General features: G+C 43.1%; 1 protein-coding gene across 1 annotated transcript in view; it reads left to right on the forward strand.

Moving 5' to 3' along the window:
* The window catches only part of LOC146005778 (protein PTHB1-like), a 489,046-nt gene that overhangs the window by 190,913 nt on the left and 270,206 nt on the right, over positions 1-27,927 (forward strand). The window contains exon 14 of the mRNA XM_083145203.1: positions 11,261-11,275. Within this exon, the coding sequence (XP_083001329.1) occupies positions 11,261-11,275 (15 nt within the window). The remainder of the gene's footprint in view (positions 1-11,260; positions 11,276-27,927) is intronic.

Genomic DNA, 27,927 nt, shown 5'->3' on the forward strand with positions numbered 1-27,927 from the left:
CCGAGCCCGAAGCGTGGCGAGCATAGCGAGCCCCGCGAGGGGACGCGGATACCTTCACAGGTAAACGCGTCCCTTCGCGGGCTTCACAGGTATCCGCGTCCCCTCGGGGGCTCGCTGCGCTTGCCACGCTTCGGGCTCGATGGCTCGCTGCGCTCGCCACACTATTCTATTCTCAACTCCACGCCGACGTGGATAGTGGGGGTATGAAAAGGTCGTAGGACGCGTACCGCCGCCCCTCGCGGGCTCGCTGCGCTCGCCACGCTTCGGGTTCACGTTTATAGTGGGGGGGTGGCGTGGGGGTGCATTTAACATTGTAAGCACCCATTAGGGTGCTTAACATTGTATAAGCACCCATTAGGGTGCTTATACAATGTTTAATTGCATCGCATCGTATGGCATTGTATGCCATGTACAATGGCATACAATTTCAAAATTGTATGCCATCGTACACTATCGAACGATATTGCGTCGCATCGCATACCATCATATGCGTTATGGTATGCGATGCGATGCGATGGGCGCCGCCAAAATACACAAGTACCCAAATTTGTTCTCAAAATGGGCAAAACCATGTGCACTGCAGGTGGGGCAGATGTAACATGTGCAGAGAGAGTTAGATTTGTGTGCGTTTTTTTGTTTTTGTGAAGGGCATTTTTACACTGCAATTTAGATTTCAGTTTCAACACACCCCACCCAAATGTAATTCTCTCTGCAGATCTTACATCTGCCCCACCTGCAGTGCACACGGTTTGGCCCATTTTGAGAACAAATTTGGAATGCGATCAGATCTGAATAACGGCCATTGTCTGTGAACCATCCAGCTACCTTATGCACACTGAGCGAGTGAGCCTCTGTGCTGAGCGATTCAATTGCTCTTATTGTTCAGCACAGATTGCTCAGCACACAGCCCTGCACCAGCAATGTGTACTGAGCAATCTGTCACGGCCAGTGTTCTCAGTTGCATGCAGTATAAATCTAGTCAGATTATATCGATGCATGGGCCTGCATCGCTGTGAGCCATACACACGTAGCATTCGGTGCTTCATTTCTAAGTGATCTAGTCAGATCACTTAGAAATAAGGTTTTAATTGCCCCGTGTGTATTCCCTGTTAATTACCCAGCAGCCTAAGGCTCCCTCACCCCTATACCCAGGTCCAGTGCTAGGGTGTTCGGTGCCCCCTGCAAACTATAAATTTGCGCTCTGCCTACCTTATAAAAGAGTGTCAATAATAGCGCCTTTACATGCCCTCTTAAATGCTGCTTAGACATAATGCCCTCAGTAGTGCAACTTACACAAAATGCTCAGGGTAGTGCCGCTCACACATAGTGCATACAGTAGTGTCCCTTGCACATAGTGAATACAGTAGTGCCCCTTGCACATAGTGAATAATGTAGTGCCCCTTGCACATGCCTGCAGTAGTGACCGGGTATGAAGCATGGGGCAATGAGGATGGCAGACAGAGCTGGCCTGATGACTGGTACTGTTAGCATTCAATTTATGCAGATCAGACTGTTATTCCTTTTAGTATCTCTTACAGGAAGGTAATAGGCTATATGGAGCATATGATAGGAGGGAGGAGGTGTAGACAAGATGGGAGAGACCCATTTGTAATGTCAGTCCCGATGGATCGGGCAGCATGTATGGAGAGCATGCTGCCTGATCCATCTGCAGATATCTGTTAGTGTGTACCCAGCTTTACCTAGGATCTTATCCAGCTCTGCTAACGGCATTCTGCATCAGAACCTTTCTTCTCTGCTTCACTCCCACAAAGAAAGCTGCCAGAGTGTAAGCTGTGTTGAGTCAGGCAGACACAGGATTAGCGATGTGTGAATGGCACCGACAGGCTGCGTGTCTGCGCAGAAGTGCTGCATGTTTATACCGCCCTGCCATCATTCAGGAAGTGCGATGCACTAATGGCGTCAAGGCTGCCTGCGGCATTTGGCCCTACTATACCAATGGCTGCCTCACTCCCAATCTGCTGATACGTGCGGAACGCTTATCCCGCTGACAGCACCGCAACCTGTCATATATTTTGAAAGGTGTAGGCTGCGGCAGCAACAGTGGCAGAGGGAAGGCGGGGAGGAGAGCGAAGGGTTGGCGCCTACCTGCTTTGCAGGCTGTGCTGAGCGGGTAGCGGCGGCCCTGCCTATACCCTGCACCCAAACCCCATCCAGCCAGATTTCATTTTGGTGAAGATGCCATTTTGTAGGGACTGCTGTTGTGGTCCCTCGTTTCAGTTTTTTTTTTCTTTTATTTAAGTATGCAGTGAAAAATAACTCACTGCCGCTCTGACCCCATTGACGGGTGGTCAGCAACTGAGTCAGTGACTCTGATGACCGCAACACAGCTTAAGGCCCATTGACTTCGACTACAACACCTCTGCACACAGGGATATCTCCAAGACTTGTAGTAATACACACAGGAGGAACAGCTCCTGGGTTGCATGGGGCTGCATACAGTAATTACGGCTTTCACCACTGGTTTGGTGATCACCGGCAGTGCTGGCAGTGGGGGCTATGGTCTTTTCCGCACCACCCATTATATTGTAGTGGTGGACACTACCTTGGTGGACCAAGCCAAACTGGGAATCGGACTGAACCTGTTAGCCACCCCCCCCCCCCTCCCCCATCCCTTAGCACAGCCTCCAGACAGCTTCCAGATACAGTATACACTGCACATGCGCAGACCCATCAATGACCATGTTTTAAAAACAATAACTTTTAAATACAGTAGGCTATATCTTTACTCCTTAGTGGGCCTCAAACAGTAACATGAGCTTGTAATTGTGGATACAATTTCATTCCCATATACTACCTTTACAATAATTTGAATAATATAATAATTATTGAAAAAGTAAGAGCACACCTCAGCAAACCATATACAATTAATGTTGATATGTCATGCTTGTTAATAAGTCTCTTCAAATTATTATGATGAAGAGTGGAATTTCTTAACGAGACTTCATCAGGGGTACATCTCTGGAATAAGCCATACAATTATGACCAAGGGTAATACTGCTGGCCAAAGATACTTGCCTACAGTGGAAATATCATATACATATACCTCAAATGATTGAATAGTTGGACCAGTTAGCAAATAATGACAATGTGGTAGTCAGTCATATGGATGGAAAGGTGTATAAATTCATATTTTAAGAGAATCCTGTGGAGAGCTTCACTTGTGAGAACCAGAAGCTATGTGTATCACAAGTGGAGGTCACAACAGGTTTCTCTGTTTGTCCTGTATGATTTTCCCGCTTTATTATCGACCAAGCATATTCTGGGGAGGATTTTTTTTCTGCCCCTGTAGTGTTAACTGCATATTCCACCAGATCGGTGGCAAGTTTTTGGTGCTTCTGCATAACAGCTTTGAAAGCTGCCACATGGTCTCCTGCTCATACATTTATACGTTTCTATGCCTTAAAACCGCTCCCTATGTAGATGCGTGGGCAATACAGCTTGACTTTAGGATGTTCCAAGGTTATTCCTGTGCCCCCAGTTGAGGAAGAAGAGAGTAGGATTTATAGTGTTACCTTGTTAAATTATAGGGAAGATTGATACTGGTTTTCTACATACCTGGGCTCTGTGTGTATGCTTTTCTTTTTCCACCTCTCTTTTTCCATACTCCTTGCCATGTGTTTGCTAACATACTGTAACTGGCTGCTCTGGGGCTAATGTAGGGTACACACATGAACGACCATGATCGTGCGACGATAGTGAAATGATTTCCTGATGGTTGCACCATTAAATTGGAGTACACAATATGCACACTATCTGCACACAATCAGTTCCTAGTTCAGTGTAGATGATGAATCTTTAGTGCAGCATGTAAAATCATTAAAGCCACCAAACAACCGGCAGGGACGCGCATCGGATCGGAATCGCATTAAACACATGCACAATTCTGCTAATTTTACATACAATCGGTTGTTAGATGCATTGAAATTGGGGGAATTCAGCCCAAATCATTCTGGTGTGTACCCAGCATAAGGGTGGTGTGTAGGGGAGAGGGAGCCCTGGATTGTTAATTAAAATGAACTATTTGGTGCCCCGTCTTTCCTCTCCAGGCTATAGCTAAGCTCATTCCTGTGCCCCCTATGGATTTAAAGAACAGGATTTATCAAATAAGTCCATAAAATTAACTGTCTAATTCAAACCTGCATATCTTGCATATTTGTCTCATTAATAGATTTTATGGTAAACTATGTATCTTATTTATGTTTTCATTATATCTAAATGTAAGTTTGTCAGCCGTCACCAGGTTTTATTACCAAATTTTAATAGACTAAACTTTAATTCCAAGTATACGCACTAACTGGACACATCTGTGGTAATGCTCAGGTGCCTTAAACAAACTTTTGATTTTATTGTCTAAGAAACATCTTCCCATGTAAGGCCAAGAAGTACTCTGCCAAAATAATCAGGAAGAGGAGCTTTGCAGGGAAGTTCTTGGATTTTGTGTTTTCATCGCCTTCCAAGGAAGTTAACAGTTCTTAACATCTTTCAAAGGCAATACAATTGTTGTTATCAGCCTCTTTTACTTAAGGCCCCCCATACATCAGAAAGATATTGTACCCAATCGTACAATCTCAACTGGTTGTATGACTGATTGTATGACAGATTGTGAGTACATTGTGTGTCCAAAAACCACCAACGACTGCCTGGGAGTTGAAGGGAAAGTCGGACACAATCCTGATTGTAAGACAGGTCTTTCTGATGTATGGCCACCTTAAGACCGGTCTTTGTGATGTATGGCCACCTTTAGGAGGTTACTCTGGTTGACCACCAAACCCTGCCCGCCCCCTCTCGCAGCGTGGGTTCGTCCACACTGGCTGCGAATGGATGTTAAACATAAACATCAATTCGCAGGCTAGGAAAAACCACCCCCATCATTCGATGGTCACCGACCATCGAATGATGGCGAAGGTGCACACATATCTAAGTGACTATCAGGTCACTTAGATATACGTGCACCCTCGGGAGGAAGTGGGTGGGCAGCTGACTTCCAGTGATGTCAGCTGCCGCTCCCCCTCCCCTCACACCAACGTCACTGTGCGATTTGAATGGGAATACCCAGCGTTCCCATGGTGAGATCACCCGGCCCGCCGCTGCACGCCCCCTGTCCGTAATCCTGAGTGTGCGCACCCGGTGAACATCCTTTTTGCTGTGGCCGCACACACCCTGCGTCTACACATGTTCTCATGCAAAACACGCGAATGCATGGGGAGCAAAGGGACCTGAATAAGGTCCTTACAGGGGTCGAATACACGGAAAAGCATCTTTGAGTCTATGCAAAGTGCTTTTTAAATGTTTCCCCCCTGAGATTGTAAGTTAAATACTCTTTAATAAATATTATAATAGTAGAATGCAAATGGTTCTGGTAAGCTTGCAGCTGTATAAAACATTTGTAAGTATTTCAATCAGAAGAAGTAAAATCTAAAATGGCGGGGTTAATAGTTAATTAAAGCCAATTCCTCTAGTTCCAAATGTGTTTTTATTTTCAGATTTTTTTTTTTTTTTTGTAAAAAATAAAAAATATCTTGTATTGTTGCTGCTGTATTCTGCAACTTTGAAAATAATGCTTTATATTTCCACATCTGCTTGGAATTTAGAAAAACCAAGAGAACAAATAACAACAAAAAAACAAATCATACATACTTATGCCCATTTTCCTTTCTGAAGCACTAAAGAAATGACCCTCACACACGCTACACCCAGAGCAGATCCCAGTGCCATGCAGCAATTTCCACTTTCTGTATCTTACCACGGTGCCATGTTCTGGGTTACATTGGAGTATGAATACCATTTGGCCTAGCACCAATTTTATATGCTGGATTTGTGGCAGTTTTTGTGTGTGGCACTGTACTATATTTTATATAAAATATATGTAACTGTGTTTTTAATGTGTTACAGAATACTTTCTTGTTTAAGAAAAAGTCTTTCAGAATACTTGGTAGATTATTGCATGATCACACTTAAAAATATATTTTGATTATTGATCAATTAGGTGACATAAACGTAACTAAAAAATATGACTTCCCAGTGCTGTATTTCTAGGGTAAATGAAAACAAAATACTCTACAGTGACATATACTCAAACTGGTCAATTTTTACAATGTAGTTCTGGTTTCAGATTGCCAGAGAAGTTTGCATACACATGCCCTCACATGCTAACGAGGGGATTCAGGGGGCCGGCATTTGGTCGGTTGGGCAGCAATTAACTGTTCACTAGGCTGCAAACATTTGCATTTAATCTGTTTTGAAAATTAATATTTTGTTTTGCTGGTATTGGCATTGCTGCTGCATCTTTGGATGTTTAAAAATGCAACTGGAGGCGGGAAATATATGCCTCCTGCCAGCATCTGCAATGCTAGTGTTGCATCTAAAGACACAGCATCTGATCACCGGTCACAGCCCTCTCAAGCCTCATCTAAAGGTGCCCACAGACGCATCAATTATCTAATGCGTTTTGTACTTTTTAAGCACAAATTACATCTTATGTACAATTATTGGATGGTGTTTATGGGCTTGTGCGATGCGATGCGCGTTCCCGGGAGCCCAATATTGTATGTCTAAAAAAGTACGTGCTGCATGTACTTTTTAGACTACATCTGAAATTTAACATTACAAACATGGGTTCATCACATCACATCGCATGCATCCAAGTGCACATCTCATAGCAAGCTGGAAGAAAAATTGTATAGAACCATTGTACAGTCAAAAACGCATAGCACAGTACAATTGTAGCGTCTGTGGGCACCTTTAGTCAGCACAACCAACAGAACTGCTCATTCATGGCCAGCAAATCTGCGAGACATCCAAGATTTCAGGAACGCTGGCCAACTTCTCTCTCTTAGCACCGGCAGCCTGTCAACTAATCTGTGGCTCAGGGGCACTGCATGGAATCAGACCCGTTCTTTACATGCGCAGAGTGTGTGCTGCGTTTGCGCAGTTTAGTCACCATTGAAGGTGTACACAAACTATCGATTTTGTGTTTACCCCTGAATGAGGCTTTAAATCAGCGGTTTCTCTCGAGATATTTAATTACTATATTAGATAACAACATGTTTTCTTTAAATTTTGTATCTAGCTGTATGAATTTAATGTTGTCTTGCGTAAGCAGCAAGAAAGGTGCCATTCTGAGTGCTGGAAAATCTGTTTGAAAAACAATAATTTAATTAGCATACTATAAATGACATTGTAATATAGCAGTAAAGCTGGGTACACACTAGACGACATTACAAAAGATGTGGATAATAACGGCGGGTTCCGAACGACAAATTGTTTACATCATCCAGTGTGTCTGCTCTATCATATTTCCATTGGACAGTTGTCGCTTCTACTGATGTGGAAAGGAAAATCTTCATGACTTTACACCCTTTGCAAGTCATCTAGTGTGTATGCACCTTAAGAATACAAACACAACATTTAAAACTATTAAAATTCTAGATTCTTTCATTTGTGTTGCCTTAAGAGTGAGACCAAATAGCTTGCACTACAGTTCTACATTTGGAAATTATATTTTCAATAAAAAAACACAAAAAAAAAACAAGTATTCACACCGCTAACAAATTGGTGCTATAATAACTGGTTTATTGAATGCTGCTTTGAATCATGTTATCGTTCTCTTGACTTCTACAATACAATGTCCTTTTATTACTGAAATATCACAAACGTGAAGAGTGCCAAACTGCAGAGCAGTGTATACTGGCAAGGTAATGTGTTTATGTTGCTGGAAGGGTTACACAAAGTAATAGAACACAAGGTGTTCCCATCATTATGTTCAGAAGCCTATGTACTGCAGTGTTTAGGTATCCAACCATCTACAGATATAGGCTGGGATTCTTGCCATTAAGATAAATGTTTTCAAGTTTGTTAACTACCACTAAGGTAAAGTATTATATTTTTTGTTGAATATGGTGTGGCTTATACCAAGGTCTCTACATACCTGCTAAGTTTAAAAAAAATTTTTTATAACAAAGTACAATTTGTTTTAGCAACTAGTCAGTTTTGTTCATATGGTACACGTTGTGTAACTACCATTTTAGGATTTTATTGCTTTTGTGATAATCTTGTATCTTAGCTAAATATTTACTTTAAGAACGATGTCCTAACTAGTCATCACAAATGGGGTGTGGGCTGCTCCCGGATTTCACCCACTTTGTGCGATACTAAAGTGGCGGTTCCTGCTTAGTGACAGGAGATGGGTGCTGCACCGCATAAAAGCCAGCACTGTAAACAATGCAGTCTCTGTGGGAAGCCCACATCTCCCAGACCCCCAAAGTGGCAGACCCCATACCATGAACCCACTCTCCACCACACAAAGCCACAAACTCATTTTAGAGGCCAACGTACCGGGTGTTGAAAGTGTAAATGATGCCATTGGTCCTAAGTTTTATTTATAAGATATTTTTTGTATTTTCAAAATACAAGTAGGTTCTGACCTACTTTACAACCAAGTTTTCAGGTGGTAACTAACTGGCATCAAGCAGTAGCATTCACTGAGCGTGGCCAAATTACTGTCACTGCAGTTGGTGGTGAGTAACCCGGATACTGTATTAGTGACATAAAGAGGGAGCCAGCCCAGTGGAGTAGGACATTTTCCATGTGGCCTGCCCATTCCGCCCAATCTGCCCAATCCACCCCTGAACCATCTTCTTCTTTCCAGTTGCTCTACTCCTCTGTTCATTGACAACATGAAGTCACGCAATGCTTTTCTGGTACGTACATTTAGCCTCCTTTTACATTAAACAGCTCTTTTAGTTTTGCGAGGACAGATCCCATGTGTTTTCGCTCGATCGTGGGTCCATTTTTGTCCTATAAAAATGTCTGCTATTTGGATACCGCAATAATGACCATCGTTCATTAATCCCGAAAGCCGGCCTTTCATTGGCCAAAGATAAAAGGACATCCAGACTAATAATGGTCTTATTTCTGAGGAGCTTCCTCACTGAAATTAAAACACGGTTATCAAATGTTTGAATTAAAACAATGAAATCTGTTTCATACCAAGAATGCAGTAATGCAGTGCTGTATAATCAGTTGGGAAATAAAATGGGGCAAAGCACTTAACATTTGGATATGTGTCATTGGGTCAACCAAATTAAGGTTGACATGCATTGTGTTGTCCACTGAAGGTCGACGAGGCTTAGCTTGACACATGTGTTTTCCACCTTTTTTTTGTCCTGAATGTCGGCATTGTCGACATGGACGCTGTATTGGTGCACCTCTGCACTTGCCATGCTTCGAATGGCGCCTTGTACGCTCAGCACACTATTCTATTCTCCCTCCATGCCCTGGTGATGAATGGTACGGCATGACATACCGTCTGTCAGCACATGTCGTTCCAAAAAATTTGAAAAACTAATTTCGACCTTTTGACTGTCGACATATAGCTTGTGTCTACCTTTTCACCATGTCGCCCTAAGCATTTTTCACCCTTGTCATGTGTCAACTTAAGCCCTGTCGAACTTCAGTGGTTGATCCAATGCATGTCGACCCTAATATTGTTGACCTAATATAATTAAAATATATGATACAGGATAATGACAAAAAAATTGTTTCTTAAAATCAAGGAATTTTGATGCTGCTGAAACTTTACTCTGGTAGACAATAACAATACTTGTGGGAATTAGGCTGCATGTTCTGGTGGCGCTATCTTCAAGAAATAATTTCTTCTTCTCTAGTCCACCCCCCTCCATTGCCTATCCCTAACGCTTTTAAGTGCCTAACCCTCTGTCCCCTTTCCCACTGCTGATATCTAACCTTCTCACACCCACCCCCCCACCCCCTAACCCTTACCCCCTTCTAAGTGCCTAACCCTCCTTCCTCTTCCCCACAGCTCAAACCTAACATTCGCCCCGACCCCTGCAGCCTAACCCTAAATCCCCCTGCTAGTCCCTAAACCTAACCCTTCCCCATCTTCTCAGCCTAACACCACCCCCATACTTTCAATTGGGATTTCAGCGTCGGCATCTCCATTAATGACAAGATTTGGTACTTATGTATTATCTGGGCTCCCATGTTAAATGCACCCCATTTTTTCATACCCCTACTATCCAACTACGCATGGAGTTGATTTTATATAGTGTGGCGAGCGCAGCGAGCCACCGTGCACGAAGCGTGGTGAGCGGACGCGGTCTCATTAGAAAAACGGGAGCCCAGATATTACATAAGTACCCAAGATTCCGACACCAGGCTTCTGGCCACAAGTCGGGATGCCAGGGTTGGTATTTTGTCTGCAGGGATCTTTACCGCATCACCCATACACACAGAAGAAGATCTAAGAGGAAATTCTCTTCGGCATCCTTAATTTTGATAAAATAATTTTCATATTGACTTCATTAAAAGTTTTTTTTTTTACATAATTTAGTGAAAGAATCACAATGCAATTGATGACCATGTCAAAATACAGTAACAGAAAATAATTAACAATAAGTCAGATTACAATAAAGTAATCCAGTTCTCAAAGAGTAAGGTAAAAAGCTTGTAATGGCAGCATGGCGAACTGTCAACGGGAGTAGTGCAAAAAAAGGGTTGAGAAGGCAGAAAGCTGCCCATACACATCCTGATTCCTGTGATGTGTGCTTTGAGATGTGCGCTCCTGCGGCATCTCATCGCACGGTACAAAAAGTATGTGCTGCACATACTTTTTGTACTTGCTTTTTATCGCATCACATTGCATACACAAGGCATGCGATGCAATGCTATTTTTGCCCAGAACGCACGCGGGGATCGGGACGTGTATGGGCAGCTACGGATATATTTTCACCCCTGAATACTTACAGAAACCGCAATTGTAAAATTATATTTTAAAATGGTTACAATACAATCACAATAATTATATAGTGGGAATGGATGCCTTGCCTAACATCGCACATTTATAAACTGTATACTTGTTGGTAATAATATTATGGTAGGATTTAACAAGCGTGCATTTGCCTGTTACTAAATGCTATATGTAATCCTGATCTTGTATTATTCTGTGTGGTTACAGGGCCAGACTTCGAATTAAAAAGATATGTGCTGCAGATTGCTGTGTATGTAAAAGGCTCTAAGATATTCATGGCCTATTTACCTCATCATGCTGCAGCTTATTACATTTCCATTAAGTAGCTGATCTTTATTGAATTACCTATTTTTCAATATTATATGCAATTTCCAACTAATGTGTCCTAAAGTTGATACAGCTGTTCTTTTATTCAACATTTCTTACCTTTTCTTGATTTCTTTTCCTCTTTTTTGCTGCATGTGACTTTAGAATTGAACCCTGAAGGTAAGAGAAATTGGCACTAGATCTCGACTATACTGAAATGTAGAACAGTGACTAAATAGTAGGCACCATTTGTGTTCTCAAGAGAAGATGTAGTATCTAATCATTTTACAATTGCCTTGTCATTTAGCAATTCAGTCTTTTCTACGTTTGCAAACAGTTTTAAAAATATATGTGCCTTATATGGAACAAATCAAATAATAGTGAATAAGAAATAACAATTTGCTCCTGGAACAAACTATGTTGTTAATGCATTTTTTTTGCATGTAGTGTGCAAATACTGGGCACATATTAAGAATTAATCTATAACAATTTCCAAACTAGTTCCACATGCAGTGCAACATTTTAAAGCCAAATTGCAAAATGCTTTTCTCCTCCCCCCCCCCCCCCCCCAAAAAAAAAAAAAACTTCTTTATTTGGTCAAAGCTTCAAAACAATACAAAATAGCAAATACAATACACATTACATATGTATGGATGACTATAAGCATCTACAAATCCAAAGAAGTCTTATAGATGTAATCGGGTACCGAAAAAATATTGGAGGGTCATTGAGTAGAACACGTTCTTCATACCAGAGAGTTCTGGGCGATTAGCGCTGATGTGCGGTACCGTATCATCGCCAGCTGCCGTCCAAGTGAACCACTTACAGGACGAGTGGATATAACACAAAAAGTGGTTCACCCACTGTGAAAATCGCTGGGCTGGGTGAAAATTGTTCAGTGTGTATGCATCGGCCAATGATTTTCATTTGGGTGCAGGAGGGGGCCCGGACTGAAGGTCAGTCCCGAGCCCCAAGATTCCTTGTAGCGGCCCTGATTATCCTTCTATAATGTGTATAATGTAAGTTTTCTTAAGATGTTTCATACAATGGGGCAGATGTATTAAGCCTTAACAAGAGATAGATGTAAGGGTGATAAGGAGAGATAAACGTCCAGCCAATCAGCTCCTTGCTGACTTTTTTCAAACACAGCCTGTAACATGGCAGTTAGCAGGTGATTGGCTGGACGTTTATCTCTCCTTATCACCCTTGGATTTATCTCTTGTTAAAGCTTAATACATCTGCCCCATTGTACCAAGGGCACAGCTACTATAAATTCAGGGAGTGCAGCTGCTATGGGGCCCAAAGCTTAGAGGGCCCACCTACCATTTCACAGTTACAGGTGTTATATACATTGTCTGTACATGCATAATGTGGGAGGGGGTCATTAACAATGTGCGGGAGTGTGCATCATTAAAGATATTGATAAAGATATTGCACGTACACAATAGAAGATATAGTAAAAGATCTCATTTAGAATTCTCTTTCTGAACAATAACTTCTACTATGTCCCCTGGTGTGTATGTGTCTTTAAAGGCATCCTCGTTTACTTAGTGTACGGTACTATGTTTTTTGACTCTTTCATAGAATTTGACATTTTGAAAATAGGGGAAAACTACATTCAAAATAATATAATTTATTGAAAGTGTAATGCAAGCTTCTATTTGGCAGGAATTACCACTTGGGAGTCACAATGAGTAAAATGCAGTATCAATAATAAATAAAGCAGAAATGTTCCCACAGTTTGAATATAAATGGCATGGCTACTGTACACTTGGGGTTGCAAATGCAAAGACCTTACAGACTACTCAGACTGTTCGCTAGGTGGTGCTGCAGTTCTATATGTAAGGTTGTATTCATTATTCCCTGCATGATGTGTGGGATGACTCCTGCTGTTTTCCTTTCCATGCTAACAGATACAATAGTAATTGTGGAATGTAAGATGCACCACAGGTCTGACGATACATAGCATGTTATGCCGTAACAGTACTAAAGATGTTAAGTGTTTTCCTTTGTAACAGCTGCAGTAATTATTATACATACAGTACTCAGACAGAAAGGTCTCTGTTAAGGTGGCTGACTGCCATCAATGCTGACAACATGCTCACTCAAATCTTCTATTACAATGAAAGTATCAGTTTCTGTTTATAGCATAATATTACTATAACACTGGCATGCTAGTTTAGCCAATGCCCGATCAACCATAGGGCACTAGAATTTGGAGGGGCATAGCATGACCAGAGAATAAAATGAAGATCTAATTATTTTCATGTTTGCTGCGGCTGCACAGCCTAATTAAAAAAGCTGTATTGTTGTGCGGAGTCCTGAGGCGGTGTTGAGTGAAGTTTTTTGTGACTATCAGATGGCTTTGGCAACATGACAATGCTGGGCTGTAAAGGGGTGGGGGGGGGGGGGGTAATGATGCATTTTTATGATGATTTCAAGATGATGGCTTAATGAGAATAGTTTGGGATACCGTCACTAAGTCTACAAGCATTAGGTCAACATGCATGAAGGTCTACATCATGGGTCTTCAACCTATGGCCCTCCAGATGTTGTCAAACTACATGTTCCAACATGCATTGCCACATTTTTTCCTATAAGAGCAAGCCAAAACTGTCAGGGCATGCTGGGAAATGTAGTTCCACAACATCTGGAGGGCCACAGGTTGAAGACCTGTGGTCTACATGAATAGGTTGACAGGGTCATTAGGTCGACACAAGCATGAGATCGACATGGGGAAGGTTGACAGTCAAAAGTTGACATGGGGTTTTTCACGTTTTTTTTTTTGTAAGCAACATGTGCCAGTATTTCATGCCCTGCCATCATCCCCTAGGGCATGGTGGGAGAATAAATTAGTGTGCCCGAAGCATGGCAAGCGCAGAGGTGCTACGTTTCAGTGTCCATGTCAATTGTGTCAAAACTCGGGCCAAAAAGTGAAACACCCTGTGTCGACCGTTTGACTGTCGGCCTTCCCCGTGTCGACGTAATGATCATGTCGACATATCCCATGTCGACCTTCAGTCATGTCAACCTTCATGCATATTGACCTAGTGATGTCGACCTAATTATTTATTATTATGCTTGTAGACCAATAGTTTGGTCCCCGAATTTAGGGGTCAGGCCACCCCTAGGGACAACTTTATCAGTCATCCCATCATGTCACTGCCTCTTCATGTTGGGGGTTCTGACCTGCCAAAGAAGCACTAACCTTACTGTGCCACCTCCACCACAATTTACTGACCAGTGCCACTTCCTTCCTCACCAGTGACAAAAAAATTAATTAAATTGTTATAACAAAAACACAACAACAAAATGATCATCTCGCTATCGGCCTAGCCTAGCAGGGCTCTCATGCAAGTGAGCATGCTGTGCTGCTCTGGAAACCCTTCCCCCAGCAAGTATTTCCCCTAGGCATGTGCCCCACCCCTCGCTACCTGCATCAGTTAGGCCTTACACTCTACAAAATTAAAAAAACAGTACATGACAAGATCAAACATATCAGTTGTATAAATCTGTTTACCTGCACAGGTGCAGTATGAATGGCTATTTCCGGAGCACGCATACACATTTTTAGTGACACAACTGCTGAGGGTGCGGGGGGGGGGGGGGGGGTGCACCTGTTATGGCGCCTGAGCTGCTTTGAGGGCCTGCTTCATCCCCTGCACCATGTAACTGGCTGTCTGTGAGGCCTGTAGCTCTCCTTCACCCCAGCTAAGAATGGCAGCTGATTACATAACACCCCCTTCCCACAAGGCTTTGGTCGCTAGGGGGGAGGGGGGCTTCCTAGCCAGCTTCAAGTGCCATGATTCATGAGTATTTAGGTGGTAGGCCAAGTGCTGGAAGTATCTTCCCCAGTACTGCTTTTCCTCCCTCTCTGTCTCTCTCTCCGTAATACTCAATCTCTTGCTCCTCTCTCTTTCCCTTAATGTCTTCCTGACACTGTCACTCTCACACTCCATGAAGTTTCTCTCTGATACTGTCTTTATCTCTTCCAAACAGTCTCTCTCCCTGAGACTGTCTCTCTATCTTTCACTTCCTGACACTGTCTCTCTCCCTAACACACACACTCTCTCCCTCTGTCTCTCCACTTTTTCTCCCTGACACCCTCCTTCTTACACTCTGTTGCTCCCCTCTCTTTCTCACTCCCTCCCTGACATGTTATTTCTTGCTCAGACCCTCTTATTCCCCTCCCTCTCTCACTCTAGCTCTATTCTCTCATCCCTTTTTATTTTTTCTCTGACACTCTCTCATTCCTCTCTCTCATCCTCTCATTCACTTTTTTCATGAAACTCTATCTCTTTCTTTCCCTGACCTCTTTTTTCTCTCTTCTATCTTTGGGGGTTATTCTAGTCCATTCTCTCTGACAAAATCCTTCTTAGATGGACAAAACCATGTGCACTGCGGGTGGGGCAGATGTAACTTGTGCAGAGAGAATTAGATTTGGGTGGGGTTTTTCTTCAAAGTGAGATCTATATTGAAGTGTAAAATCATGCAGTCAGTATTTTCCCTGCACAGAAACAAAATAACTCCCCCAAATCTAATTCTCTCTGCACATGTTACATCTGCCCCCCTGCAGTGCACATGGTTTTGTCCATCTAAGAAGGATTTTGTCAGAAAGAATGAACTAGATTAAACCCCTTTATCTTTCTTCCCTTACATCCTTTTTGTCCCGCACTCCCTTTACTCTATTTCTTCTGCTCCCATAAGGGGCTTTGTATTTAGCAGCAATACAGGGGGCACTACTAAGGTATTAAGGTGCCCATAGACGGTCCGTTCCCGGACCGTCCGTTTTGTACTATGCGATGCGCGCTCCCGCGCATCACATAGTAAGGTACAAAAAGTATGTGCTGCACATACTTTTTGTACTAGCTAAACTTCGCATCGGATCGCATTGCATGCACACCGCATGCACTAGGCATGCGATCCGATGCGAAGCGTGCTAATTAAGACCCAAACGGATCCGTTTAACGGACCGTGTATGGGCCCCTTAATTCTAAGGTGTCCTGATCACTTAATCAGTCCCTGAGTGTATCTTTCAAATCCAGTAGTAATATCTGTGCAAAAAGTTGTATGCTGATGCACAGTATTTGCTTATAGTTAATGTGCTCTCATGACATCACTTTAGTGTCCACTTATTTATCCCTTTCACATCGCACCTAATTACCAGGTTCATGCCGGTTCAACAGGTTAAAAACAAGGGTTCTTACCAGTTTGTTGCTGTGTTGCTTTGCGGTGTGAATGGGTTAATCTGGTCGAGCGACCCACTTCCTGTTCACACTAATGGAGGAGGCAGTGCTTGGAGCAATGCCAACTCTACGCGATGCCTCCTCCCCTGCCACAATGACGCTCAGCCACGCCCCCGGATTACGTCAGCAAACCGGCAATATTGACGGTTCACTGAGAAGGTCTGAACAGACCAAAATGCAGGGTCGCACCAGGACTGAACCGTTTCAAAGTCCCAGGGCGACCCTGCATTTTGCGGTCTGAAAGAGATATAAGGAATCCTGTACAATATATGGGGGACATTTATATATGGTGTTATATAAATTGAAGTTCAATACATTTTTTTTGTGTGGTCTTTACAGTACTTTACTATAATGTAAATGTTACTTTTGCAGCTGAAATAATATCATTTATTCCATATAATAAAAGTCTAATGCTGCTCCTCACCTCTATGGTGTGCTGGCTGCCACCAGCGTTCGGGTACACACAGACACACACCTCCATACTTTTACTCACCTCAGAGCCATGGCTCCCAGCAGCTCCTTCATTTCGACGGGCTGGGGCTAGTTTATTGAATTGCTTCCATATTATTTTGCTTTATGAAGTTTAAGAGATGGTATATTGGAGAAAGGAGAAATGTTGGGACATTGAAAATATAAGGACTTGAGGAAAAGACTATAGAGGGATATTGGGAAAAAAAATACACAGCCTGGATAAATATAGCATACAACTTATTCCATAAGCTACAAAAGGTGGAAAATAAAAAATGTTAATAACATTTTCTTAGTAAGGCTTCTAATAATGTAAAAGGTCATTGGAAGTAGAAGTCCTGTAAACTATAATTAGGGAGAACTTGGCGTTCTCCAACTCCCATATCTGGTTGAATTTGTCTCCTTTGTCATGTATACAGTGGGTCATTTTTTCCATTTCATCTATAAACCACATCTTACTTTTTCACTGGATAGGAGATGGTGAAAATTTCCGGGGGTGAAAATTTCCCTACTGAGCTATTGGCAGCCTGAAAAAGATGAAGTGATAATTTATTAAGTATTTTAGGGAGGTGTGGAACAGACAGCCCAAGGAGGGCATTCCAATGGCTTAACGTAGTATTAGTTTGTAATATCTCCATTAATATTTTTTTTATAACCAGCCAATAGATAGAAATCTTTGGACAGGTTCTCCAGACATGGTAAGTCACCGGTTTGGCCACAACCCCGCCAGCTCAGAGGGGAGGCAGATGGAAAGAGTTAGTTTCAACTAGTTGGAACCAATTACCATCTTGAATATATTTTATGTAAGTTCTTCTTATACAGGGTGGATATGGAAAATTTAGCAACACCTTGTTTAATGATTAGCCAAGAGTCTTTACCTGTGACAGGAAGGGCATAAATATTTTAAGAACGTTTCTCCGACAAATTTTCCTTTTAGCTTTTTTGTTTTGGTCCCTTATGTTTTTTATGTGTCTTTGCACTGTTTTTTTTTTTTTTTATATATATATTTGCGATAATTTGGATCTCATAATATTTATATTCTGTTATATTTGTTTTGTATTTTGAGGAGGTACTGTGGATGCTATTTGGATTATGCTTCAACGTAATAGACCCTCATCAAATGTTTACCTTAAATCCCATTAACTTTTGTAAAATGTTCTTACTAGGACTTTTTATTAACCTCATAATCACTGTTAAGGCCCATACACACTGGGCGACATTGAGCTGAAAGTCGCTCAAAACAGCAGGTTTGAGCGGCTTTCAGCTCAAAGCCGCCCAGTGTGTATGCCCGGGCGATGAGCGGTGAGCGCTGCTGCGCGCTCCTGCAACATCGCCGGGAAAGCCGTTCATCTGCTAGTTATACCAGCAGATGAGCGGCTTTCAGGACGGCTTTGCATAGCGCTGCGCTATGCAACGCCGTACTCTCCCCTCCGTCGGCACTGGGCAGGGGGGAAAGCTGCTCATGTGTGTATGCACTGAGCGGTTTTCCACGGGCATCACCGCAGCCCAGTGTGTATGGACCTTTACAAATAGGAAAGTAGTTTCTGTGTGGGGTTGCAAAAATGCAGGACCCTGTTTTTTTAAAAAAAAATTGGAAATGGACTTCTATTTGTTATGTGTAAAAAAAACTATTTAAAATAAAAGTCTATTGAAATATCTGTATGGCGCATTTACAGAATTTAAACCTAACATTCTGTACAGTTTATCTTATATATTTTTCATAAAAGAGGTGTAGTGACTAAAGTGACAAATTAATATATATGGGGTCTTTCTTCATTAAGTTGTTACGGAGCTCAAGATAGGCCACCAGAGAACCATGATCATCTACGAATACAAAAAATGTCTGTGACAACAAAAGAATATTGACAGACTGTGAGCCGCTTTCAGTGCCAGAGATGGTCCCTGGAAGACGAGGATTGCTGTGGCCAACCTGTGTCTGCCATCAGAGAAGACAACATTGTTTCCATTTGGGCCACAGTCGAAGAATTATGCCAGGGTAATCGTGGCCTTGTTAGTGAATGAAATAAGGATCTCCTCAGGATACATCTATTTGATACTCCACAAAAAGATTGGCCTGAGCAAGGTTTCTGCATGCTGGGTGTTCTATCAGCTCAATCAAGAGTTTCTCAGATTCTGTTGCAGTAATGCATCTATGAACTTAGTCATCTGCTGTACAGTCCAGATCTGGCCGCCTGCGGCTATTTTGTGTTTTCACAAATCAAGCATATGCAGTCACCAGAAGTTGCAGTGGAGGCCTTTATGCAGCATATAGAAGACTTGCCTGCTTCGGACTGGTCCAGCTGCTTCATCAGGTGGTTTGAACACATGCAACTTTGCAAATACTTTGAAAAAACTTTAATGTTCACTTTGTAAATATAATAATTGTTCTGCATCTGGACACTAATTGTATATGTAATATACTCTTATATGTAATCTCCAGGAGAAGGTGCAGGGTGCAGTACGGAGAACATAGGTCCAAGATATAAAATAACACAAGATATTGAGAAGGAGCTCAGCTGAGGCAGCAGGAAAATAGAAATTTGCAGGATTCTATCCTGCTTTACTACAGTCTGGATCCAAAGGGAGAGTTAAGAGGATTGTTGCAGGCAGGTGACGGTGTATATAGTAATATTTCTAAGAGAGGGTATTAACAGCCAGCACAGTGCAGCACAACCCAATATTTATGCTGCAGTCACCACCAGGGCTATGAACTGTGAGAAGATCCCACCGCCATGGGCACCAGACTGAAAATGCACGCCAGCCCTTTTATGCACACCCAGTTCAAAGAGGCCCGGAGGTGAATCCCACAATGGACAGTAGGGAAATAAATTTACTGCCAGCAATGAGAAGCCCGCAGGCTGGAAAACAGGTGCAGCTTTCCACTGGAGACCACAGAGCTGCAATGGGAAACCAGAGAGTGTCCCAAAGTGGAGGCAGCTACAATACAGCATGCCACAGCCAGGCAGCTGGAAGCAAGGAGTGTGCAAATATCCAAGAGTGGAGGGTCCAGAGCACCAAAAATCATGAGAGGCCAGCAAATAAGTGATAGTCTGTTCAGTATCCAAAAAAACTAATAGCAGAGAGAGAAGCACAGAGAAACACAGAGATGAGACAAAGCTGTATTAAACCCTGTAGAGGTACCTAGGCAGTCCAAATTTCAGGACCCCCCCCCCTTGCAGATTATCTTCCAATACATTTTTAATTTGACCAACCAAGAATCTATTATCTGAAAACTGTGATGTGAATCTGATATCTACGGCTTATGTACTTTAAGTTTTTAATGTGTACATTCTATTAATACAGGGTTTTTTTTGTGGTCCCAGGGCCTCTAAGTGTGCGGGGTCCATTGGCTGCCTATTTGGTAATCCACCACACCACAAGCCACCTTATACTCTGGGGGGTACACAAGGAAGTGCCACAGCAGGTGTCAATCACAGTGCACATGAGGAGGCAGGAGGGGACCACCCACACATTAGTGACTTTGGTTCAGTAATATACAACTCACTCGGGGAAGATCAGGATACATACCTCCCAACATTTATGAAATTCAAACTGGGACTCGCTCCCAAAAGGGGTATGGTCTCACTAAAATGGGTGGAGCCCCCCCCCCTCCGCCTTACGCCCTGGTATTTGGCAGTATCGGGGTATGGCCATCCCTCTGCGATGCTGGCCATGCCCCCTTTTCTTCTGTCTCCGTAATTAGCAGAGCAGCAACCTCCCAAATCCCCCCCCCCCCACACACACACACAAGAGGGACGCAGGATAGTTACCATAAATGTGGCTACCCCAAAATTGGGACAGTTGGGAGTTATGGGATATATTTAGTAGAGCTGGTAAGGTGCTACTGCATTCCCAACTCAAAATAAGGCCCATAGTTTACATATAGGGCCTGATTCTAGTTCAGTGTCATTTTCCCGCCCTCTTCCCGCTCAAGGGTGCAGCAGATACTGACTTAGATTTGCGAGCGCTTGCAAAATCATTCGATGGTCAGCGACCATTGAATGATTTTGCCCCTCGAATGCAAGGCTGCTAATGGATGTTTATGCTTTTCCGATGCTAGCAGGGAAATCGGCGTGTGAGGTGGGGGCGGATGGTCGTGCGGGCGGTGTTTACATGATTCACAAAGCTGCGAAATTTGCATGCTGCAAGTCAGAATGACCCTCATAGTATATTAGGTATCTAGGATTCGCATATTGTGTCACAGAAATGAGTATAGTCACAGATGATACAGCAAAGCATAAGGATGCATGGCACAGGTTACGCCTTTCTGAACTGTAATGTACCTTTTTATAAAGGCTGCACACTTTTTCATAATTTTGCATCTTGTGGCCTAATTAAGACTTGATCGCTGGCCAAATTTTTCTCAAAATGGGCAAAACCATATTGCACTGCAGGTTGGGGTTTGTTAAAATTGAAATATAAATTCTATTGTAAAGATAAAGCAGCCCGTGTTTACCTTGCACAGAAACAAAAGATCTCACCCAAATCTAACTCTCTCTGCACAAACATTTGCCCCACCCTTAGTGCACATGGTTTTGCCTGTTTTCAGAGCAAATTTGTCTTGCGATCAGATATGAATTATGCCCTTATTTTGCTTATAGTGTACTTAGGATTAGATTTGAGCTTGAGTAAGGCTCTCATTCTGGTCTGCTCGGTAAACTGTGAAGCTCGCAGTTTACCGAGCAGTTATTGCACCCCCCAATTACATGTGCCCGCTGCTGAAGAAGTCACCAACCATATAATGATTTCTCCACGGCTCGCAAATATGTCAGTGGAGACATAAGGGTACATGCGATGAGATCACACCCGATTTTTAATTGTAGAGGCACCCTGATGGGTGATTACTATGTTAAATACACCCCCATTGTTAACGTCACCCCCACTATCAATGCCAACCCTAAGCGTGGCGAGCGCAACGGTACGCGTCCTCTGACCTTTTCATACCCGCACTATCCACGTCGGCGTGGAGTTGACTTTATATAGTGTAGCGAGCCCCGGGAGGGGAAGCGGATTACTTCACATGTATTCCGCGTCCCCTCGCGGTACTCGCTGCGCTCGCCACGCTTCGGGCTTGGTGCGCTCGCCACACTATATAAAATCAACTCCACGCCAACGTGGATAGTGGGGGTATGAAAAGTTCAGAGGATGCGTACCGCCGCCCCTGGCGGGCTCGCTGCACTCGCCACGCTTCGGGTTAACGTTGATGGCGGGGGTGGCGTTAACAATGGGGGTGCATTTAACATAGCAATCACCCATCAGGGTGCCTGTCATAGGCGTGCGCAGCCCATTTTTTTAGGGGGTGCACCATTGGAGGGGCGTGTCCATCGCCGCCTACTGGGCATGTCCATCACGACCTAATGGGCATAAATGCAAAATAAATAGGTGACTTATTTATGTATATGCACTTAAGAGTGAATCATCCCCCCCCCTCATATACTATAAACAGGGACAGTGTGCACCTAAGGAGTGCTGCAAAAATTTAAAGTATAATGACCATTACACATAATTCCGCACACTGTAATGGCCATTACATATAATGCCACACACCATAATGCCATTACACATTATGCCAGGACTTGACAATAGCGACAGTGCGCGCCAAAGGCATGCGCGGAAAATTTACACCATAATATCTATTGCACATCACACAGCCATTACATAGTATACCATATGCCTTACACATTATACCACACATTGTAATACCCATTACACGTTGCGCCCCACACTGTGATGTCCATTACATGTTACGACTCACACTGTTATGCCAATTTTGCTTCACACCATAATGCCAATTACATATTAGGCCACATAAAGGTACCATAATACCAATTACATATTAAGCCACACACTGTTATGCCAATTACCTATTACATCCCACACCATAATGCCCATGACATATTACGCCCACACCGAATTGCCTATTACACATTATACCATATGCTGTAATGCTCATTACACATTATTCCACACACAGCAATGCCCATTACACAGTATGCCACACACCAAATTACCCATTACACCACACTTATATGGTGTATAAGTGTATACATTACATATTATACCATGCACCATATTGCTCATTATACATTATGCCACACACCATAATGCCCATTACTTATTATGCCATATAAGTGCGCTTACCTACATGCTCATTGTCAGGAGTTACATGTTCGATGCCAGGGTTTACATGCTCCATGCCAGGGGGTTACATGCCCCTTCACATGGGGGGGGGGGGGGTTTGCATGCTCATTGCCATAGGAACTACATGCCTGTTGCCCAAGGGGCAAGGGGATATATGCTCATTGTCTGGGGGGGATTACATGCTCGTTACCCACATATAATGCCCCCCTTAGTTCTACATACATTATGCCCTGCATAGTGCCACATGCATAATGCCCCTGTAGTGCCACACACAATGCCCCAATAGTGCCACATACATACTGCCCCCATAGTGCCACACATCATACTGCCCCCATAGTGCCACACATATAATGGCCCTGTAGTGCCACATACTTAATGCCCCCTGTAGTTACATACACATTTAATGCCCCATTGTGCTACAGTATATATGCAGTGTCATGTATAAATGACAGAGCAGCCTGGAGCCTGTGGAGGAAGGCGAGAGCTAGCTGCCACTGCAGCAGTGTGTGGGCTGGGGACAAAGCTGCTGCTGCCAGGCAGATGAGGGGAGGGGGCGCCGGGGGAAGGAACTTGGCTGATGAGGAGGGAGCGTTGCTGCAGCCTGCAGGTGACCCCCGTGTCAGATGGTGCTCCTGGTTAGTAAGCGGGGAGGAGGACTCGTAGTGAGGAGCGCTGCCGCAGGTGACCCCGTCTCCCTGCTTAAGGAGCCGCTGGCTGTGGGGCCGGAGCGCATAGATACAGGTCCTGGCGCCGGAAACTGCTTCCGGCGACAGGCATCCGCCGGGCAGCTCCACACTGCTGCTGGCAGGGGAGGACAGTGCTGCGTTCGTGCGGGGGGGGTGCCGGTCATTAGGAGGTGCCTGTGCACCCCTGGCACCCCCCGTGCGCACGCCTATGGTGCCTGTACAATTAAAAATCGGGTCTGATCACATCGCATCGCATGCCATTGTAATGGCATGCGATGCAACGTGATATTAAAATTGTACAGTGCGGGTCTTAGGACCCGAAAATCGGGTCCCATCGCATAGAAACATAGAATTTGACGGCAGATAAGAACCACTTGGCCCATCTAGTCTGCCCCTTTTTTTAAACATGTTACCTCAAACCATATTTGATCCTTATTTTTTTGTAAGGATATCAATATGCTTATCCCAAGCATGTTTAAATTGTACTACTGTATTTGCGTCTACCACCTCTGATGGTAGGCTATTCCACTTATCTACTACTCTTTCTGTGAAAAAAATCTTCCTCACATTTCCCCTGAATCTTCCTCCCTCTAGTTTCAGTGCATGTCCTCGTGTTCTGTTGCTCCTCTTCCTGTGAAGAATGACTCCCACCTGTACCTTGTTAAAACCCTTGATATATTTGAAAATTTCTATCATGTTCCCCCTTTCCCTTCTCTGCTTTAAAGTATACATATTAAGATCTTTTAGTCTTTCGTGGTACGTTTTGTGATGTAGGCCATGCACCATTTTAGTTGCTCTTCTTTGTACAGTCTCTAATGTATTTATATCCTTCTGGAGATATGGCCTCCAGAACTGAACACAATACTCTAGGTGAGGTCGTACCAATGACCTACTGTATAGTGGCATTATTACTTCTTTCTTTCTACTGCTGATATCTCTCCCTATGCAACCAAGCATCTGACTTGCCTTCTTCGTTGCTTTGTTACACCGCCTACCTGCTTTTAAGTCCCCTGAAATAGTGACACCTAGATCCCTCTCTTCCTCAGTAGTTTCCATTATAGTGCCATTTATACTATATTGAGTCTTTGGATTTCTGAGACCCAAGTGCATGATTCTGCATTTTTTGGCATTAAACTGTAGTTGCCATTCTCTTGACCATTTCTCTAATCTACCTAGATCCTCAATCATTTGTTTTACCCCTCCTGGTGTGTCTACCCTGTTGCATACCTTTGTGTCATCTGCAAAAAGGCACATTTTACCCTCAATTCCATTTGCAATATCACCTATAAAGATATTAAAAAGCACTGGTCCAAGTACAGATCCCTGTGGTACTCCACTTGTAACCTTTCCCTCCTTTGACTCCGTTTACTACAACTCTCTGTTTTCTGTCCTGCAACCACGCTCTTATCCATTCAACTATCTTAGAATCCAATCCCAAGCTTTCAAGTTTATTTAACAGTCTGCGATTAGTATGCAATGGCATACGATGGGCGCCGTGCTAGGAAACAAATACCGACATAGGGCCTTATTTTGGTTCATTCTTTCTGACAAAATCCTTCTTAGATGGGCAAAACCATGTACACTGCAGGTGGGGCAGATGTAACATGTGCAGAGAGAATTAGATTTGGGTGGGGTTTTACTTCAAAGTGAGATCTATATTGCAGTGTAAAAATAAAGCAGTCAGTATTTTCCCTGCACAGAAACAAAATTACTCACCCAAATCTAATTCTCTCTGCACATGTTACATCTGCCCCCCCCCCCCCCCCTGCAGTGCACATGGTTTTGTCCATCTAAGAAGGATTTTGTCAGAAAGAATTAACCAAAATAAGGCCCATAATGAGTTATAGGAGTTATATTAATATAAGTATGTTTCTAATTTGTGTAACTCTGCTTGCTGGTCAAACACCATCACTCGTATTGGTAGGCTGTGTGGTACTTGGGCAGTTCCTCCACACGGTATCTGTTAGTACTGATATTGTCAATTAGTATTGAATTAAATGTTGCTAACTGGAATATAAAGCATTCTTGAAAGTACAGTAGGTGGCAATTGCCTTAAGCTACTTTTAGTTTCGTGTGAAACCAGAAGTTTTGAGTGTGTATTATGCTTACCACAGGAAATAATGGAGTCCAAGGGATTAGGAAAATGTTACTATAATGCTGCCTCTAGGAGACTGCCCATGTGGTAATACAGCTTAGTGTAGTTCTGCTTTGTCATTTTGCATCCCAACTATGTAAACTAAGAAACTTACGTCTTGATATGTCAGTTTGCTGCTTGTCTTAGATCTGGCCACTGCTTTCTAATATGCTGCAAGAAAGTTACATATAAGTAACAGTAGTATCTCAGCCATAATAACATTATATAACCCTTATTATGTAACGAATAGACATATGCACAAAATGAAACACTTAGCACTTGCAAAACTGAAAGTTTCAGGTTTATCGTTAGCATATGGGGCAACTTTTGTGACATACAGTATACAGTATGTTCTATGAGAGCCTTTTATAATAGGGCAAAAGGGATGGTAGGATATGGAACCTCTCTAGTCTTAATTTTAAAGTGAAATTGAGTTATGGACACAACCATAGCAAATGGGGGTGAGGGATAGAGATTTCCAGTGTTTTGTTATAATGGCTTTAGCACAGTGGTTTCCAAACTTTTTTCAATCACAGCACCCCTAGCAAGTATCAGAACATGTTTCACTGCACCCCTAGCCCAAACGTTTCTAATTGAGAAAATAAGATATAAATATTACAGTAAGTACATTTTGTTTATATCTATTCCTTAGTGTCAGTTATGTGATAGGGGCAGAGCCGGCACTAGCCTAAATGATGCCCTAGACAAGATTTTGGCTGGTGCCCCCTAGCACCGCCACTCGTTCAGCCTCTGACCCAGCTCCCCTTTCCCAGCACCATCAACCCTCATCATAGTAGTCATCATTTTGATGCTCCTACCCGCAATATTTGAAATAGAAACAGTGCACACCTTCGGTGCGGAGCCCAAACAGGGGTGTGTTCTTGCTGGGAAGGGGCATGGCCACACAATAGTACCCCCAATTCAAATTATGCCACACAGTAGTGCAACTTTATTCACATTATATCATGCGATGGTGTCCCTTATTCACCTTACATCACACAGTAGTACCACTTTACCTTATATACATTACTCCTCACATTATTCACATTATACCCTTAGAAAATAATCCTGAGAAAATATTGTATTTTAAGCACCTCCATGGCCACACTGCAACCCAGCACAAAGCGGTGTGTGCTGGGCAGAGGGGGAGAGCTGCAGCTGCTGCTGTCACCTAAGGGTAGGGGGCCTGGGGCCCCCACTGGGCCCTTCCATCAGACTTTGGCCTGGGTAATTTGTACCCCCTACCCCTTTCTCTCGGCACCCCTGATAATACCACACAGTAATGCCCCTTACACATGACACACATTATTAATGTCCTTATAAACATAATGCCCCTTACACATTATGCCAACCTTTATTAATGCCCTTCATACACATAATGACACACATAATGCCCCTTACACATATGTTGCACATTATTAATACCCTTATACACATGACACACATAATGCCCATTACATATGTTGCACATTATTAGTGCCCTTATACACATGACACACATAATGCCTGTTACACATGTCACACATTATTAATACATGTATACAAGACACACATAATGCCCCTTACACATATGCCGAACACTATTGCACAACCAACCCACCCGCAGACAGCACTCGCACAGCCACTAACACTGTGACCGCTCCCTCTGCTTGGATACAGATGTTTCCTCATACATCTTGTCTCAATAGGCCAGTGCAGCTCCTGGTCAGTTCTGCTAGTGTTGGGTACCTTGTTTTCTGAAAATTCATCTTATTTGAATTGTTATGTGACCAGGACACACAAGGAGTTTCCGATGATTAAAATGATATGTGGCATGCCTATATTCAGTGTGCGACTGTGGCTGTACCTGCATACAGAATGCTATGTTACAGTGATTTCCATAAATACACTAATTCATATGCAGATACAGCCTCACTCACACACAGAATATAGGCGTGCTGCATATCATTTTAAACAGCAGAAGCTGCTGGTGCCCCTAAGCATTCCAAATGCCCTAGGCATTTGCCTAGTTTGCTTATGCCTAGGGCTGGCTCTGGATGGAGGACAGGATTCACTTCTGTTTGTCCACAATTTGACTATTACATTGGTCATAAAATAATTGTAATGGGTCAAGGACCACTGATCCAGGGCACCCCTGCAAGTCCTCCAAGGCACCCC

The sequence above is a fragment of the Crinia signifera genome, chromosome 5, assembly GCF_055691185.1.
Source record: "Crinia signifera chromosome 5, ASM5569118v1, whole genome shotgun sequence".
Taxonomy (NCBI): domain Eukaryota; kingdom Metazoa; phylum Chordata; class Amphibia; order Anura; family Myobatrachidae; genus Crinia; species Crinia signifera.